Here is a 20,549-nt window from a genome sequence, read left to right as displayed (position 1 = left end):
AAAGTTCTCATAGTGGATTTAGAACTAATGATCTAAGAGAATACGAGGAAACAAAGATGAATAACTTGACCAACCGACTAAATGTGCTTGCTCCACTAATTATTACTTTTGATTGATGAATTAAAGAAAAATGTGATATGGCATGGTGTACTAATAGTTTTAGTCCTTAAAATTTATATATTCTATTAATTTGGTTCCAATTAAAAGTACTCATCAATAAATTTAATATATGTGTGTGTATCGAGATCTATCTCTTATATATTCATGGATAGTTGTAATGATGTGCATCTTTCTATATTATATATATTTATATGTCTCAGTTTGATGCATGTTTGTATTTTATAAAATGGGTTAAATTTGGGTCGAATGGGGATTTTTTAAACTCGAATTAGTTCCAATAACGAATGAAGAAAAATAATATTCAGATCGAATCAAGTCGGGTAGTCTAAAACTCTGATCCATGCTCATCCAATTTTAAATATAAGGGTAAATTATGTGTCCAGTACTTAAACTATCGGTTTTAGTCCGTTTTAGTACCTAAATTTTCATTTTATTTGAAACATACCTAAAGTTTAGTTTTTGTTTCATTTTAGTATCCCGTTTAAAATTTAACGTTAAGTTTTAAAAAAAATTGAAAGTTTATGTACTCTAATGGACCAAAACTGATAGTTTAGGTACTAAACGCATTAAGTTTTCAATGACGAGTACTAAACTGAAACAAAAAACTAAACGTTATGTATGATTTTGAAAAAATTTAAAAGTTTATGTACTAAAACAAACCAAAGCTAATAATTTAGATACTAAATTTGTACTTTACCCTAAATATAAAATAGTCAATTAGCCACGAATACTAGGTATAAAGCCATATTTGTCAACAACAAAAAAACCAGTTGCAAAATCACCTTTGTAATCACTTTTGAAAAGGTCAGCTGAAAATGTCGTCCGGGTGGATCGGCTTCCACCGATGAAACAGACATGGACAACAATAACAACAATAACAAATCCCCAGAGCTGGTCATTTCAGTACCACACAACAACTTCAATCTCAGCAACATCGATTTAAAGCGGCTCGACTCGTTAGACAAAGCTTTCGAAGGTGACCGACAACACAAACCCACCACCAAACCATTGATTCAAAGGGTTCCATCGACCCTCGGCATCCCCGATGATTTCACCAAGTATTTCAAGCCGAGGGTCATCTCGATCGGACCCATCCACCACGGTGATCCCTCTCTAGATGACTCCGAGCAGCTCAAGCTTCGATTAGCGGCTCATTTCGTGAGGAACATCGGGGTCGAAGAGGAGATGCTGTACAACGCGATCAAGACGGAGATCGGTAGCCTGAAGGAATGCTACGATCAGAAGTTATTGGAGCCATATGATGATGAGAAGCTGGCCTGGATGATGTTCCTCGACGGATGTGCGATCTTACAAGCCATTTTACAAGGGTCCTATTGTTATGATCAAAGTGGTTCTTCGAGTACTAAAATGATCATTAAACATGACTTGCTTACGTTCTTGTACTTGGATATGTTCTTGTTGGAAAACCAGTTGCCTTATCGTGTTCTTGAGTTGTTGATCACAAGCTCGAGCAGCAGCAAGAAGGGTTTGTCCATGAAAATGATCGAATGGTTCGTCGAAGAAATCGTTATTTTCCCGGCAGAGATAGAACAAGAAACACCATTAAAGCAGAAAGGAGAGCCGGTTCATCTCTTGGATCATCTGAGAAAAAGATTGATTCTCAAGGAGGAAAAGAAGACAACCCTTTTGGAGAAATTAGGGTTCATGTGCCAATGTCATTTGTTTAGCATCTCCAAACACAGAACAAAAGTGGACTATCATTATCCATGGTACCGTAAAGCGCAGGAGCTTCGAAACGCGGGGATTTGGTTCCAAGAAAGCGAAACCCCTCGGCTCACCGACGTTGGTTTCAGCCGGAGACTCTTCATGGGAAAACTATGGCTACCACGGATCATGGTGGACGACTCGACGGGGACTAGGTTCATGAACTTGATAGCCTACGAAATGTGCCCGGATTTCGAAAACGACTTCACCGTCACATCCTACATCTGTTTCCTCGACGAGCTCATCGACGACGCCGGCGACGTTAAACTGTTGAGAAACGATGGGGTGCTCCACAATGTGCTAGGCAGTGATGAAGAAGTGGCTAAGCTTTTCAACACCATGAGCACCGTGTTGGTTCCGAGCCCGGAGATTTACCTCGACGTGAAGCTGCAGATTGAGGATCATTGCCGGAGAAAGTGGATCAGACATGCAGCTCAAGCTTATCTGACCTATTTTAGTAGCCCTTGGACGTTTATAGCATTTATGGGTGCCAATGCTGCACTTCTCATGAGTGCCATTCAGACTTATTACGCCATTATTTCAGCAAAGTAAGTCTTCGTTTAGTTTGTGTTCTTTTTCATTAGATTTTGAACCTTATAGCTTAAATAACTATACCAATTGACGAACGAGTTGATTAGTAAGCAACTTTTTACTTAAGTAAGGTCTCAAAATCGAATCTTTTTGTAAGTAAAAAAATTCTCATTGGGAGAATCACCCACCACCAGATGTATGACGCGGGTTGATTCAGATTAATCAAAGCAACATTAGAACCAGAGCGAAAACATGATTTTATGTTAAGGAGAGAACTTATAAAATTTTTGAAGATGAACTTATACAATTTTTAAGAGAAAAAAACATATTATCAATAAAATAATAAAAAAACTTAATATATATATATATATATATATATATATTCAGAAAATCGTCACCGCAGTTCATCCTTAAAACAACCTATATACCAAATATTCTTTTCATGTATATATATAAATATTTTATAAAGTTCAAGAAGAGATGAAAAAATGAAATGCTATATTTTGTTCTTTAGAAGAGTATAAAACTGCTGTTTATATACAACCATTGATAATTAACTACCAAGACTAACAGAAATCTAACTAAGCTAACTAACTTAACTGATAATCAATTAACTTGAACAATGATAAACCCTAATATCTCCCCTCAAGGTGGGACTGCGTGGATGTTGAGGAAGCCCACTTGTCAACAAAGGCACGATGCAAAGGAGATCGGAGAGTCTTGGTAAATACGTCAACTAGTTGATCAGAAGATCGGACGTGAAAAAGTTTCAAAAAAACTAGATTTAACCTTGTCACGCACAAAATGGCAATCGACCTCAATGTTTTGATCCTTTCATGAATCGCCAAATGAATTGCAGCGTGGTTATCACAAAATAACCGGTCACATATCATTAAACCGTTAACAATGTGTTGATGTGACAGTTTCTTTCTTGTTTTTCTGTAGAAAATTGTCAATTCTTCCGACCATCATTAGCAGCCAATCATCGTCCATCACTGATCATCATTCGTGGAAAGATCGATATCAAAATATTCACATTTCACTTTACTTTCTTCTTCTCTGATCGGTATTCCATGAAACCCATTGTATATCAACGAAACTCATCTAAAGGTATGATGTTCTAATGCTTCGATCACCTCTGATGATCGTTCCATGATGTTAATTTCGAGATTTGTTGTTTATCTTCTTGATAGAATATTTTTAATCTTTTGGATTTTCAAACAAACGCTTAAAATTCCTTAAATATGAGAAAGTCCACAAACCCTCTAAAGTGAAGAATTTAGTGTGTTTTATTTCATGAGTATTAAAGATGTTTAGAAAACTCTAAATTTATAAGGTAGTAGAGGACGATTGAGTTGAATTAATCGATGTTTAACATAATCACAAAAGATTCTGAAGAATGATAGTTTTCAAGTGAAAAAAAAACATATTTTTAATAAAGATTATGATAAAATAAAATTAAAAAATAACTTATACATCAGCACCAAATTATTATATCATTTATTATTAACGATTTAAAAATTCAATGATTAGATTAATAAAAAAATTAAAGTTCAATAAAAATTCTACTTTTGAACACGTTCTTAAAGTTAAACCCTTATCTTGCTTTAACTTTTGCAGGCTTAAACTATAATAAAATGATATTATAAAAATCACTTTAATAATAAAATTTATTCGATGAATTAGTTTATTATGATAATTTTGAGAATGACAAAAATGTTATCCGATAGAAAATTTTATATTCACTTCCTTTTCATAAAAGTAAGGGTAAACTATAATATTAGTCATTGAACTTTAGATTATGGATCGATTTTGTCACTAAACTTTAAAAAGTTTCAATATTAGCATTGAATTTTAGTTTTTTTACAAGTTGGTCATTGGATCGTTAAATTGCTAATGAAGTGATGGTGGGGTTTCTTCCCCATTTTTACAAAAAAATCATCAATTTCACTTATTGTCTCTATCGACCAATTGTCGTGTGTCATCGGTCGTTGTTTGCAGCAAGATCGATACTAAAACATTCATATTTCACTACTCTTTATTTTGTCTCTATTGACCATTTGTTGCGTGTCATCGGTCATTGTTTGCAACAAGATCGATATCAAAACATTCATATTTCACTATTCTTTATTTTTTTACCTTTTTTCATGAAACCTACTCAAAATCGATGAAAAATCATCTAAATTTTCGATATTCTAATGCTTCAATCTCTTTCAATGACCGTCTGATGATTGTAGTTTTGAGATTTGTTTGCTTTTCTTCTCAAAATAATATTTATATATTTTTGAACAAACGCTCCAAAACCCTTAACCCCAAAATTTGAAGGTTTATATTTGTTTAATTGTGTGAGTTTTAAAAAGTGTTATAGTAAAATATAAACCAATAAAGTGATAAAGGACGATGAGTCAAATTCATCAATGTCTAAGGTGGCTATAAAAGACTCTAGAAAATGGTAGTTTTCGATGAAAATTGAAAATAAGATGTAAAAAACCTAAAAAAAAAATCACATCAACACCAAACCGTCATTTTTTTTTCACATCAACACCAAACCGTCACAAGATCCATTTGTTAAATATTTAACATCCAATGACTAAATTGATACGAAAACTAAAATTTAATCATAAAAATGATTCATTTTAAAATTTAATCATAAAAATGATTCATTTTAAAATTTAATGACTAAATCGATACACAACTTAAAAGTTAGTGACTTATAGTTTACCCTGACAAGTAGATAAAAGCCCACTTAAAACTCAAATTAAGTTGCCAAAACCAGTTGTAAAATCACCTTGTTAATCACTTACATAAAGGTCAGCTGAAAATGTCGTCCCACGAGGAAGGAAGCGCCGCCTCCAGTGTCCCCGGCGGAGCAGTTTCCACCGACGAAACATATAACATTATCCCAGAGATAATCATTTCAGTGCCACACAGGAACCTCAATCTCAGCAATGTCGATATAGAGAGACTCGAGTCATTAGACAAAGCTTTTGAAGGTGATCATCAACTCAAACCCACCACCAAGCCATTGATCCAAAGGGTTCCATCAACCCTCGGCATCCCCGATGATTTCGTCAAGTATTTCAAGCCGAGGGTCATCTCGATCGGACCCATCCACCACGGCGATCCCACTCTCCGTGGCTCTGAGCAACTAAAGCTCCGACTAGCGGCCCATTTCGTGAAGAACATCGGGGTCGAGAAGGAGACGTTGTACAACGCGATCAAGACAGAGATCTGTAGCTTGAAGGAATGCTACGATAAGAAGTTATTGAAGCCATATGATGATGAGAAGCTGGCCTGGATGATGTTCATCGACGGATGTGCAATCTTACAATCCATTTTACAAGTCTCTTATTATTATTATTATGAAGATGATGATGAATGTAAATCGTGGAGTAGAAAGATCATTAAGACTGATTTGCTGACATTCGTGTACTTGGATCTGTTCTTGGTGGAAAATCAGTTGCCTTATCGTGTTCTTCAGTTATTGATCACAAGCTCGAGCAGCAGCAAGAAGGGTTTGTTAATGAAAATGATCGAAGGGTTCGTCGAAGAAACTTTTATTTTCCCAGCAGAGATTGAGCAAGAAACAACATTAAAGCAGGAAGGACAGCCGGTTCATCTCTTGGATCATCTGAGAAGAAGATTGATTCTCAATAAAGAAAAGAAGGCAACCCTTTTGGAGAAATTAGGGTTCATGTACCTGCATTTGTTCTCCAATTGCAAATACAAGAAGATGGACCATTATCCTTCGTTCCGTAAAGCAGAAGAGCTTAAAAATTCTGGAATTTGGTTCAAACAAAGCGAAACCAGTCTCCTCACAGACGTCAGTTTCAGCCGGACATTCTTCGTTGGAAAACTACGGCTTCCGCCGATCAGGGTGGACGAGTCGACGGGGCCTATGTTGATGAACTTGATAGCCTACGAAATGTGCCCGGATTTCGACAACGATTTCGCCGTCACGTCTTACGTATGCCTCCTTGATTCGCTCGTCGACGATGCCGGCGATGTTCATGTACTGAGAGACGACGGCGTGCTGTACAATGCGCTTGCCATTGTCGGACAAAGTGGATCAGGCATGCAGCTCAAGCCTACCTCACCTATTTTAGCAGCCCTTGGACCTTCACAGCATTTGTGGCCGCCATTGCTGCACTTCTCCTCAGTTCTCTTCAGACTTCTTACACCATTATTTCAGCAAAGTAAGTCTTCATTTACTCGTCATGCAAACAACTGTGATTTATCATAGATTTTAGGGTAAATTACACATTTACTGTTTAAACTATCAGTTTTAGTCTGTTTTAATACATAATTTTTTTTTTCAAAACCATACCTGAAGTTTATTTTTTGTTATTTTAGTACTCCGTTCAAAATTCAATGTTAAATTTTGAAAATAATTGAAAGTATAAGTACTGAAACAGACTAAAACTAATAGTTTAGGTACTAAATGTGTTAAGTTTTTAATGGTAGGGTACTAAAATGAAACAAAAACTAAATATTAGGTATGGATTTGAAAAAAACTAAAAGTTTAGGTACTAAAACATACCAAAACTGATCATTTAGGTAATATATGCGTGGTTTACCCTAGATTTTAAGATAAAATACACTAAATATCATTAGACTTTAGAAGGTGTATCGTTTATAGTAGTATTAAACTTTCTATTGCTCTAATTATAACATTAAACTATGGTTTTGGTTTCAATTATATCACAGGGTTGCTAAAATCTAAACGACGTGAAAACATGAACAAAATAATATAGTTTTGATGCGGCTATCGATGCCCAAAACAACGTAGTTTTAGACACTAAATTTTGGAGATGTATTGATTTTGTTACCAAACTTTAAAATCTCATATAGGTTGAGTCGGGCTGAGTTTTTAGTCGACCTAGATATGGCTTGAGATTTCCACTACTCCACGTCATCTTAGCCGATATAGTTTAGGAAAATTCCATCTAACCTGATAAAAACTCGCATTTGACCCTAATTTATTTTCATATGATAGAATATGAACTTAACTGGAAAAGTTGAATGAATGCATAGCTTAGAAGTGTTTCCTACCTTAATTCATATGTTCTTTCTTCTATTTGTTGCACAGAGGAGAATTATCTAAGAGCAATAACTGAGGCTGCTTGGAAAATCTCTAGGATTTGAAGGCTTCTGGATCCGGATCGTCCTTGTTTGTTTAACTATTTTTAGGTCTTGTTTGTCCGTTTGTACTTAATATTTTGATTTGTATTTAAAGTAGAGTTAATTACATCATACATTCTTAAACTGTGGTATTTTAAATTGATCCCTAAACTTGTAAATATTCAAATTTTATCCTTAAATTATGATTATCATTCTAATTTAGTCTTTAAACTTTTGAACATTTTAGTTTCATTCCCAAACATTTTCAACATTTCAATTTCATCCCTAATTATAAATTGGTCCCCAAACATTTTCAACATTTCAATTTCATCCCAAATTATATGTATGTGCTAATCACATTCCATGTTAATAAAATAGTTAGGTCAAGTTATATTATTACATGTTTGAAAAAAATAAAGTTTAGCTTAAATTATTGCTAAAATTAACTATATGTTTGGATGGATTTTGGGATGAAATTGGAATATTTAAAAGTTTAGGGACAAATTTAGAATAAGGGCCATATTTTGAGATGAAATTGGAATATTAAAAAATCCGAGGTCTAATTTAAAAAAAGTATCATAGTTTGAGGATGAAATTGAAATATTTAAAAGTTTAGGGGCATTTTAAAATAAGGATCATAGTTTGTAGATATATGATACAATTAACTCTCTAATGTATTGACGGTTCTTGTACTTTTATACATTTAACAATTTATATAAAGATATATTATAAATAGCGAGTTTGAGTTTTTGTACGAATCAAAGATTTAATGTATTTAAACGTTCATTGTTAAATGATTATGATTCTTTAGAATATATACGATCACTTATAAACACATTAGATTAAATTAAATGACATTGGAAGTAAATGAATTGTCGTTATTTATTAAAGTCTCGGATTCTAACATTATAAATATAAGAGATATGAATGTTCAATGTCAAATGATTAAGAATTATCTTTAAATAGATATGATCTTATATTTATTCTATATTAATAACAAATATACATTTGATGTGTTATTGATTTATAAATTCTTATTCATTATCTTAAACCTGATAGAAAAGAATTTAAATCACATAATTCTAATAGTTTCTATTTTAACATAAATTTATATGAGTATATTTTTCATTTTTTATGAAACTTTTTTAAATAAATTATTTTTAATATTAAATGATCAAAATAAAATTACGATGTAAAATTATTTTTCATTTTAAAAAAATAATTGAGTGACTAAATACATAATTTACCTTTGAATATTTGGTCGATACTTCACCGCAACTTGGTAATCGTTATCGATTTATCCAAATCAGAAAACAAGAGTACGCTACCTTCCGGCTGCTTCCTTTCATAATTCAATGAAATGATCTGAGAACAACAAAACCCAGAGTTTCCTTTACACTGATCCATCCTCGGGACCTTCTTTTTCCGCCATGTTTCGATATTTTTCCCTCAAACGCTCTCTCTAAACGCACCTCAAAACTCTCGCCCACTTATATTCGGGTGATAATGTTGTAACTTTTAATAGTTAAACGACTTAACATATCAATACTATATAGTCGAATGGTTATTTTATAATTTTTAATAGTCGAGAGATTTAATAAAATAGAACCCTGTAGTCGGGATCATTTGTATGATCCCTTTTTATAGTCCTAATATTTTTTTAGTATGATCCGTCTTTGTAGTCCTAATATTTTTTTAGTATGATCCGTCTTTGTAGTCCTAATATTTTTTAGTATGATTATTTTTATAGGGTTGGATTTTAAAATGGTTATTTTTATAATTTTAAAAAATATTATTATGATGTCTCTCTTTTAATTTTTTAATTAATTTTATATTTTATCGAATAAAATAAATGTTTATATTTATATCGGATCAAATCTAGTTGAGTGTAAGTTTAACATTAAAGTTTGAGTTAGCTTGAATCCTCTTAACTCTGATATGGTCAGATATTAGAAGGAGAGATATGATATTCGAGTCGAGTTCGGGTCGATAAAAAATCTAATCAAGTTCGATCCATTGCACTTTAGCCTTATAAAATCAAGTAAAAGATCACTTTAACGTATAATAATAAAGTCATTATTATGAATTCTTTATTACAGTATGATTTATTTATAAAATATATTCTAATGTTTTAGATAATGAATATAATTAAAAGGAATTCAATTAAAATAATAAACAAAGTAACATGTTTCACGTTGCATAACAGGGAAGTCTAAGGAAAGACAGCCTAATATAAGGTTAAGAAAAGTCGTTATCGGAAATGTAAATATTTTTTTAATATTTCTAATAGAGAGTTACTTAAAATGTTATTTTTTCTACCGAAATTGTTAATATAGGAAATATTTATTTTATGTAGCGAAATTAACATTTCCGGTGAGGAAAAAATAATATTTTAGATAAAACTCTACTAGAAATGTTAAAAAATATTAACATTTCCGATAACGTTTTTCTTTAACCTTATATTGGGCTGATGTACAACAGACTACCCGTTGCCTAACTGACAAACAACGTAAGAATCATTTTGTTGAAGTTTGTAATAAATTAAATTACTTTTTTCTAAACCAATTTTGTTTCAAAATCAATATACAAATTAAAGCTTTAGAACACACTCTTACTTTATCAAAAATTATATATATAAATAAATAAAATAAAATTCCTTTTAAAAGCAATCAATTGGACCAATTCCTTTGATAAAAGTCATGCCAATGGAATATAAGGAATTTAGAAAAGAAGAAAAAAGAGAGAAAAAAAGTAAAGAGTAAAATAAAATTCCAAACGTAGTAACTTAGCAAAGCACACAATACTATTACTACTTATAATTATTAGGATAAGCTACACAATTAGTACTTAAAACTATTAGTTTTGATCCGTTTTAGTACCTAAACTTATAATTTTTCAAAATCATACCTAACATTTAGTTTTTGTTTCGTTTTAGTATCATGCTGTTGAAAACAAATAAAGGAAGAGCTCGTCGATCTTCGCGTCTACAGTTGCCTGTCGTTGTATTCGTCGGTCAATAAAACCCAAACTTTCCAACCCACACCTTTTCGACAACCAGAACGCAATTCTAGCTTATATTTCATCAGAAAATGTCTCAATCTTCCCAAATCGACGATAAACTGCTCAACTTCTTCATGTCCGATAACTATCATCAACAGTCCGATGGGCAAAAAGTGGATTATGATAGTCGACTCGTCATATTCTCGTGGTCCACATTTCTGATTGGTCGCCTGTTCGTCGGAGGTATGCACCGTCAGCTCATTCGTTAAGTTTTTAACGGTAAGTGCTAAAATGAAATAAAAATTAAACGTTAGGTATGCTTTTAATTTTTTTTGAAAGTTTAAGTACTAAAACATATCTAAACTGATAGTTTAAGTGTTAAATGCATAATTTACCCTAATTATTCTTGTTACAAAAAAATTGTACTTTGACTAGCCGAATGTTAAGCTGCGTGCTTATCACGAATCATCCTAATCGAACTTCAGACTATTAAATGAGAATCTTCGTATTATTTCGACCCGTCTCATGTAGTTATGGTACTGATGTGGCAGTCGATCTACCATGTTTGAGTTATCAATTTAGCACATATATCATGTCATTCGTCATGTTATCAACTACAATTAACTGTCGCATCAACACCGTGGACTGCCATGTCAGTACCATGAACTATCACGTTAGCAATGTAACGATTAACGATAAAAACTTTGGTCAAAGGGCCAAATTAGGGTTATTTTCTAAGTTGGAGGACCATATCAAAAGAAAAAAAATAATATAAGGCCATATTAGTTTTTTTTAAGTACAAGGACCAATGACTTATTTTGGCCTTTTAATAAATATTGAAAGCTAATTATAGCTAGGGGTGTGCAAATTCGGATATCGGATCCGATCTAAATATTCGGATATCCGAAATTTCAGATAACTAAAATCATGATCCGAATCTGCTCAAAAATAACCGGATATCCAAATTTTCGGATCGAATATCCGAATATACAATCTGAATATATTAATATTTTTAAATAATATTTCCATTAATAAAGCTTATTATATAATATTAACATATATAATGTTTTGATTACAGTAAATGTTATATAATATGTTCTTTCTTCTATTCGTTGCAGACGATAATCATCTAAGCGCAATAACTGAGGCTAAGCAGTCTCAAGGATTCCAAGGCTTTTGGATCCGGATCGTCGTTGTTTGTTTTATTCATAGGTCTTGTTTGTGTTTGTCGTTGATATTCTAATTTAAATGGGCACAGCTCCGAGTGGTCCCGGGGTGCCACCACTTAGTAACAGGGGAATGCCGACAGTAAAATGAAATGGAATTGTTAATACTTTGTCTACTCAAAGTGTGTGTACTAATTGTTTTATTTATTTTTATTTTATTGGTTGGATTTTAAAGTCGTCGGAATCCCACGAAATCTATTCTTTTTAATTGTAAAATCTCCCTGTTATAAAACAGACCGGTCACCAGATTTATCTAACATCAGCAACACGTACAGTCTAAACTTGTTGTTCACTTCGAACTGTTCATCTTTAAAAATGTCATCCCATGAGGAAGGAGGCGCTGCCGCCAGTGTCCCCGGCACTGGCCCCGAGATAGCCATTCCAGTAGAAGACGGTGACTTCAATCTCAGCAACAACTTTATAGAGATACTCAATCTCAGCAATGTCGATATAGAGAGACTGGAGTCATTGGACAAAGCTTTCGAAGGTGATCAGCATCTCACACCCACCGCCAAACCATTGATACAAAGGGTTCCATCCACCCTCGGCAAGGCCGATGATTTCGTCAAGTATTTCAAGCCGAGGGTCATCTCGATCGGACCCATCCACCACGGCGATCCCACTCTCCGTGGCTCCGAGCAACTCAAGCTCCGACTAGCGGCCCATTTCGTGAAGAACATCGGGGTCGAGAAGGAGACGTTGTACAACGCGATCAAGACAGAGATCTGTAGCTTGAAGGAATGCTACGATAAGAAGTTATTGGAGCCATATGATGATGAGAAGCTGGCCTGGATGATGTTCATCGACGGATGTGCAATCTTACAAGCCATTTTACAGGGCTCTTATTATTATTATTATTATTATGAAGATGATGATGAATGGAAATCGTGGAGTAAAACGATCATTAAGACTGATTTGCTGACATTCGTGTACTTGGATCTGTTATTGGTGGAAAATCAGTTGCCTTATCGTGTTCTTCAGTTGTTGATCACAAGCTCGAGCAGCAGCAAGAAGGGTTTGTTAATGAAAATGATCGAAGAGTTCATTGATAATGTTATTTTCCCAACAGATATTGAACAACCACTGGAACATGAAGGAGAACCAGTTCATGATATGGAACAACCACTGGAACAGGAAGGAGAACCAGTTCATCTCTTGGATTATCTGCGAAAGAGATTGATTCTCGAGAAAGAAAAGAAGATAACCCTTTTGGAGATATTAGGGTTCATGTACCAGATTCTGAATTGCAGTTGCAAAAGAAGACCACAAAGGGCCACAAAGATGGGATATAATTATCCTGCGTTTCGTAAAGCGAAAGATCTTAGAAATGCTGGAATTTGGTTCAAACAAAGTGAAACCAGTGTCCTCACAGACGTCGGTTTCAGCCGGACATTCTTCGTTGGAAAACTACGGCTTCCGCCGATCAGGGTGGACGAGTCGACGGGGCCTATGTTGATGAACTTGATAGCCTACGAAATGTGCCCGGATTTCGAAAACGATTCCGAAGTCACCTCGTACGTTTGGCTCCTCGACTCGCTCATTGACGATGCCGGAGATGTTCAGGTATTGAGAGACGATGGGGTACTCTACAATGCGCTTGGAAGTGATGAAGAAGTGGCTAAACTTTTGAACAAGATGAACCCCGTGTTGGTTCCAAATCCGGCAATTTACTACGGCGTGGCACGGAAAGTCCATAACCATTGTCGGACAAAGTGGATCAGGCATGCAGCTCAAGCCTACCTCACCTATTTTAGCAGCCCTTGGACCTTCATAGCATTTGTGGCCGCCATTGCTGCACTTCTCCTCAGTTCTCTTCAGACTTCTTACACCATTATTTCAGCAAAGTAAGTCTTCATTTACTCGGCATACAAACAACTGTGATTTATCATAGATTTTAGGGTAAATTACACGTTTAGTGTTTAAACTATCAGTTTTAGTCTGTTTTAATACCTAATTTTTTTTTCAAAACCATATCTGAAGTTTATTTTTTGTTTTATTTTAGTACTCCGTTCAAAATTCAATGTTAAATTTTGAAAATAATTGAAAGTATAAGTACTAAAACTAATAGTTTAGGTACTAAATGTGTTAAGTTTTTAATGGTAGGGTACTAAAATGAAACAAAAACTAAATATTAGGTATGGTCTTGAAAAAAACTAAAAGTTTAGGTACTAAAACATACCAAAACTGATCATTTAGGTAATATATGCGTAGTTTACCCTAGATTTTAAGATAAAATACACTAAATATCATTAGACTTTAGAAGGTGTATCGTTTATAGTAGTATTAAACTTTCTATTGCTCTAATTATAATATTAAACTATGGTTTTGGTTTCAATTATATCACAGGGTTGCTAAAATCTAAACAACGTGAAAACATGAACAAAATAATATCGTTTTGATGCGGCTATCGATGTCCAAAACAACGTAGTTTTAGACACTAAACTCTGGAGATGTATTGATTTTGTTACCAAACTTTAAAAATTCATATAGGTAGAGTCGGGTTGAGTTTTTAGTCGACCTTGATATGGCTTGAGCATTTTACCACTCCAGGTCATCAAACCCGATATAGTTTAGGAAAATTCCATCTAACCTGATAAAAACTCGCATTTGACCCTAATTTATTTTCATATGATAGAATATGAACATAACTGGAAAAAGTTGAATGAATGCATAGCTTAGAAGTGTTTCCTACCTTAATTCATATGTTCTTTCTTCTATTTGTTTCACAGAGGAGAATTATCTAAGAGCAATAACTGAGGCTGCTTGGAAAATCTCTAGGATTCGAAGGCTTCTGGATCCGGATCGTCCTTGTTTGTTTAACTATTTTTAGGTCTTGTTTGTCCGTTTCTACTTAATATTTTGATTTGTATTTAAAGTAGAGTTAATTACATCATACATTCTTAAAGTGTGGTATTTTAAATTGATCCCTAAACTTCTAAATATTCAAATTTCATCCTTAAATTATGATTATCATTCTAATTTAGTCTTTAAATTTTTGAACATTTTAGTTTCATTCCCAAACATTTTCAACATTTCAATTTCATCCCAAATTATATGTATGTGCTAATCACATTCCATGTTAATAAAATAGTTAAGTCAAGTTATATTATTACATGTTTGAAAAAAATAAAGTTTAGCTTAAATTATTGCTAAAATTAACTATATGTTTGGATGGATTTTGGGATGAAATTGGAATATTTAAAAGTTTAGGGACAAATTTAGAATAAGGGACATAGTTTGAGATGAAATTGGAATATTCAAAAATTTGAGGACTAATTTATAATAAGTATCATAGTTTGAGGATGCAATTGAAATATTTAAAAGTTTAGGGGCAATTTAAAATAAGGATCATAATTTGTAAATATATGATACAATTAACTCTCTAATGTATTGACGGTTCTTGTACTTTTATACATTTAACAATTTATATAAAGATATATTATAAATAACGAGTTTGAGTTTATGTACGACGTGAAAACATTAACAAAATAATATCGTTTTGATGAGGCTATATATGGTTTTGGTTTCAATTATAATTATATCACAGGGTTGTTAAAATCTAAACGACGTGAAAACATTAACAAAATAATATCGTTTTGATGAGGCTATCGATGCTAAAAACAACATAGTTTTAGATACTAAACTTTGGAGGTGTATTGATTTTGTTACCAAACTTTAAAAACTCATATAGGTAGAGTCGGGCTGAGTTTTTAGTCGACCTAGATATGGCTTGAGCATCCTACCTTAATTTATTTGATAAAATCTCCATCTAACCTGATAAAAACTCGCATTTGACCCTAATTTATTTTTATTTGATAGAATATGAACTTAACTGAAAAAGTTGAATGAATGCATAGCTTAAAAGTGTTTCCTACCTTAATTCATATGTTCTTTCTTCTAATTGTTGCACAGAGGAGAATTATCTAAGAGCAATAACTGAGGCTGCTTGGAAAATCTCTAGGATTCGAAGGCTTCTGGATCCGGATCGTCCTTGTTTGTTTAACTATTTTTAGGTCTTGTTTGTGTGTTTGTGCTTAATATTTTGATTTGTATTTAGAGTTAATTACATCATACGTTCTTAAACTGTGGTATTTTAAATTGATCCCTAAACTTCTAAATATTCAAATTTCGTTCTTAAATTATGATTATCATTCTAATTTAGTCCTCAAACTTTTGAACATTTTAGTTTCATCCCCAAACTATATCCTTCATTCTAAATTGGCCCCCAAACATTTTCAACATTTCAATTTTATCCCAAATTATATGTATGTGCTAATCACATTCCATGTTAATAAAATAGTTAGATCAAGTTATATTATTATATGTTTGAAAAAAATAAAGTTTGGTTTAAATTATTGCTAAAACTAACTATATATTTTGATGAATTTAGGGATGAAATTGGAAGATTTAAAAGTTTAGGGACCAATTTAGAATAAGGGCCATAGTTTGAGATGAAATTGGAATATTCAAAAGTCCAAGGAATAATTTAAAATAAGTATCTTGAGGATGAAATTAAAATATTCAAAAGTTGTATTGATTGTTCTTGTACTTTTATACATTTCACAATTTACATAAACATATATTATAAATAACGAGTTTAGTATTTGAGTTTTTGCACGAATCAAAGAATGTAAGGTATTTGAACGTTCATTGTTAAATGATTATGATTCTTTAGAATATATACTATCACTTGTAAATACATTAGATTAAATTAAATGACAATGAATTGTCGTTGTTGGAGGCATATGATGACTAGAAGCTGGCCTGGATGATGTTCGTTGACGGGATCTTACAAGCCATTTTACAAGAACCCTATTATTATGGAGAAAGTAATTGGTTGAGTAGAACGATCATTAAAACAGATTTTCTGACATTCGTGTACCTGGATCTGTTCTTGTTGGAAAACCAGTTGCCTTATCGTGTTCTTGAGTTGTTGATCACGAGCTCGAGCAGCAGCAAGAAGGGTTTGTCCATGAGATTGATCGAAGGGTTCATTGAAGCAAATTTTGTTACTATTCCAGAAGAGATGGAACAACGATTGAAGCAGGAAGAAGAACCGGTTCATCTCTTGGATCATCTTCGAAAGAGTTTGATTCTCAAGAAAAAGAAGATAGACCTTTTGGAGAAATTAGGGTTGATCGAGTGCCGATGCCATCTGTTTCCCACTTAAAAGATCGACTTTTCTCCTCGTGGGTTTCGTAAAGCGAAAGAGCTTAGAAATTCTGGGACTTGGTTCAAACAAAGTGAAAACGATCTCCTCACGGACTTTAGTTTCAGCCGCACAGGCTTCATCGGAAAACTATGGCTGCCACCGATCAGGGTGGACGAGTCGACGGGGCCAATGTTCATGAACTTGATAGCCTATGAAATGTGCCCGGATTTGGAAAACGATTCTGTAGTCACCTCGTACGTTTGCTTCCTTGACTCGCTCATTGACGATGCCGGAGATGTTCAGGTATTGAGAGACGATGGGGCAGTCTACAATGCGCTTGGAAGTGATGAAGAAGTGGCTAAACTTTTGAACAAGATGAGCACCGTCTCGGTTCCCAATCCGGAAATTTACTACGACGTGAAACGGCAAGTCCAGCAGCATTGTCCGACAAAGTGGATCAGGCATGCAGCTCAAGCTTATCTCACCTATTTTAGCAGCCCTTGGACCTTTATAGCATTTGTGGCCGCCATTGCTGTACTTTTCCTCAGTTCTCTTCAAACTTATTACACCATTATTTCAGCAAAGTAAGTCTTCGTTTACTTGTCTTGCTGATCATTGTGATTTATCATAGATTTTAGGATAAACTACCCCGCAAGATATCATTAGACTTTAGAAGGTGTATCCATTTCAACTATTGAACTTTTTATTGCTCTAGTTATAACATTAAATTACAGTTTTAATTTCAATTATATCACTAGGTTACTGAAATCTAAACGTGAACACATAAACAAAATAATATCATTTTGATGTAGTTATCGATGTCTAAAACAACAGGGTTTTGAGTTTAGTATTTGAGTTTAGCCCTTTATAGCATTTGTGGCCTCCATTGCTGCACGTCTCCTCGGTTCTCTTTATTTACTTGTGTTGGACATAAACAAAACAATGTTGTTTTGGGCATAAACAAAGTAAGTCTTTGTTTACTTGTGTTGCAAGTCATTGTCATTTTATAGCAGATTTAGGTAAACATTAGATATCATTGTACTTTAGACGATGTATCATTTATATCGTTGAACTTTTTATTTCTCTAGTTATAATATTAAATTTTGATTTTGACTTCAATTATATCATTGGGTTGTTGAAATCTAAACGTGGAGACAAACAAAATAATATCGTTTTGATGAGGCTATCGTTGTCAAAAACAAGATAGTTTTAGGCATTAAACTTCGGAGATGTATTGATTTTGTCACAAAACTTTAAAAATATGTATAGGTATAGTCGATTTGGGTTTTTAGTTGACCTGAACCTAACTCGAGCATTCTACTCCTCCAGTCCACATACCATCTAACCCGATATAATTTAGGAAAGTTCTATCCAGCCTGAATTTGGGATGAAAAAACTCGCTGATCGATATTAATATATATATATATATAATTTATTTTTATCAAATTTCTTTGTATTTATGCTGGAATGTTTCATGAATACGTAACTTACAAGTGTTTCCTGCCTTTATTTATATGTTCTTTCTTCTATTCGTTGCAGACGAGAATCATCTAAGCGCAATAACTGAGGCTGCTTAGAAAATCTGAAGGATTCCAAGGCTTTTGGATCCGGATCGTCGTTGTTTGTTTTATTCATAGGTCTTGTTTGTCGTTGATATTTCAATTTAAATGGGCACAGCTCCGAGTGGTCCCGGGGTGCAGCTCCGAGTAACAGGGGAATGCCGATAGTAAAATGAGATGGAATTTTTAATACTTTGTCTACTAAAAAAAAGTAGTTAGTTTTTGGAGGTTGAGATAATTAATAAAATTTTATTGTGATTGGAAAGGGAGTTGGATATTAAAAGTGTGTACTAATTGTTTTAATTTTTTTATTTCATTGGTTGGATTTTAAAGTCGTCGGAATCCCACGAAATCTAATTTTTTTTGGTAGTGCCAAAACCAGTTGTAAAATCTCCCAGCTGTTATAAAACAGACCAGTCACCAGATTTATCCAACGTCAGTAACACAGTCTAAACTTCTTGTTCACTTCGAACTGTTCATCTTTAAAAATGTCATCCCATGAGGAAGGAGGCGCCGCCTCCAGTGTCCCCGGCACTGGCCCCGAGATAGCCATTCCAGTAGAAGACGGTGATTTCAATCTCAGCAACAACTTTATAGAGAAACTCAATCTCAGCAATGTCGATATAGAGAGATTCGAGTCATTGGACGAAGCTTTCGAAGGTGATGATCAGAAACTTACACGCACCACCAAACCATTGATCCAAAAGTTTCCATTGACCACCTCCTATGATTTCCCCGGGCGTTTCCTGCCGAGGGTCATCTCGATCGGACCCATCCACCGCGGAAATTACTTTCGAGGTGGCTCCGACTCCGAGCAGCTCAAGCTCCGACTAGCGGCCCATTTCGTGCGGAACATCGGGGTCGAAAAGGAGACGTTGTACAACGTGATCAAGACGGAGATCGGTAGCTTGAAGAAATGCTACGACCAGAAGTTATTGGAGCCATATGATGATGATAAGCTGGCCTGGATGATGTTCATCGATGGATGTGCAATCTTACAAGTCATTTTACAATGCTCTAATTATTATTATGAAGATGATGAAATTGAATCGTGGAGTAAAACGATCATTGAAACTGATTTGCTGACAAACCTGTACTTGGATCTGTTCTTGCTGGAAAACCAGTTGCCTTACAGTGTTCTTGGGTTGTTGATCAAGAGCTCGAACAGCAAGAAGGAGAATTTTTTCTGGAAAATGATCGAAGGGTTCATTGAAGATAATGTTATTTTCCCAGCAGATATGGAGCAACCACTGGAAAAGGAAGGAGAACCAGTTCATCTCTTGGATTATCTTCGAAAGAGATTGATTATCAAGAAAGAAAAGAAAAAAACCCTTTTGAATATATTAGGGTTTATCAAGTGCCGGATTCTGAATTGCATTTGCCAATGCGGTCCACACAGGGCCACAAAGATGGGGTATAATTATCTTGCGTTGCGTAAAGCGAAAGATCTTAGAAATGCTGGAATTTTGTTCAAACAAAGTGAAACCCTCAACGTCAGTTTCAGCCAGACATTCTTCATCGGAAAACTAAGGCTGCCACCGATCAAGGTGGACGAATCGACGGGGACTATGCTCATGAACTTGATAGCTTACGAAATGTGCCCGGATTTCGATAACGATTTCGCCGTCAACTCTTACGTTAGCCTCCTCGATTCGCTCATCAACGATGCCGGAGATGTTAACGTGTTGAGAAACGATGGGGTACTGTACAATGCCCTTGGAAGTGATGAAGAAGTGGCTAAACTTTTCAACAAGATGAGCCGTGTGTTGGTTCCCGATCAACGCATTTACTCCACCCTGAGACTGCGGGTCCAGGATCATTGTCGGACAAAGTGGTCCAAGCATGCAGCTCAAGCATATAATACCTATTTTAGCAGCCCTTGGACTTTTATAGCAGTTGTGGCCGCCATTGCTGCACTTCTCCTCAGTTTTCTTCAGACTTATTACACCATTATTTCAGCAAAGTAAGTCTTAATTTACTCGTCTTGCAAACCACTGTGATTTATCATAGATTTTAGGGTAAATTACAAGTTTAGTGTTTAAACTATCATTTTAGTCAGTTTTAATACCTAAAATTTTATTTTTTTTAAAATCATACCTAAAGTTTATTTTTATT

The 20,549-nt window shown here is 34.2% G+C and overlaps 3 protein-coding genes and 1 pseudogene across 3 annotated transcripts; all 4 read left to right on the top strand.

Annotated features, from left to right (window-relative positions):
• The first annotated feature begins 975 nt into the window (after positions 1 to 975).
• LOC120187450 (UPF0481 protein At3g47200-like) lies at positions 976 to 2,397 on the top strand. Its single transcript, XM_039191163.1, has one exon. It carries the CDS (start codon positions 976 to 978, stop codon positions 2,395 to 2,397), a length of 1,422 nt encoding a protein of 473 aa, XP_039047094.1.
• Positions 2,398 to 5,197: 2,800 nt separating this feature from the next.
• On the top strand, positions 5,198 to 6,576 carry LOC120187440 (annotated as a pseudogene).
• Positions 6,577 to 16,491: 9,915 nt separating this feature from the next.
• Positions 16,492 to 17,472, top strand: LOC120187430 (putative UPF0481 protein At3g02645). Its single transcript, XM_039191146.1, has 2 exons — positions 16,492 to 16,782; positions 16,897 to 17,472. Exons 1-2 carry the CDS (start codon positions 16,492 to 16,494, stop codon positions 17,461 to 17,463), a joined length of 858 nt encoding a protein of 285 aa, XP_039047077.1. The 3' UTR covers positions 17,464 to 17,472.
• Positions 17,473 to 18,922: 1,450 nt separating this feature from the next.
• Positions 18,923 to 20,401, top strand: LOC120187422 (UPF0481 protein At3g47200-like). The gene has a single exon (XM_039191140.1). It carries the CDS (start codon positions 18,923 to 18,925, stop codon positions 20,399 to 20,401), a length of 1,479 nt encoding a protein of 492 aa, XP_039047071.1.
• Positions 20,402 to 20,549: the final 148 nt, after the last annotated feature.

The sequence above is a fragment of the Hibiscus syriacus genome, unplaced genomic scaffold (assembly GCF_006381635.1).
Source record: "Hibiscus syriacus cultivar Baekdansim isolate YM2019G1 unplaced genomic scaffold, ASM638163v2 tig00004041_pilon, whole genome shotgun sequence".
Taxonomy (NCBI): domain Eukaryota; kingdom Viridiplantae; phylum Streptophyta; class Magnoliopsida; order Malvales; family Malvaceae; genus Hibiscus; species Hibiscus syriacus.
The sequence above is the reverse complement of the archived record's forward strand: the minus strand, read 5'-3'. Positions and strand labels throughout refer to the sequence as shown.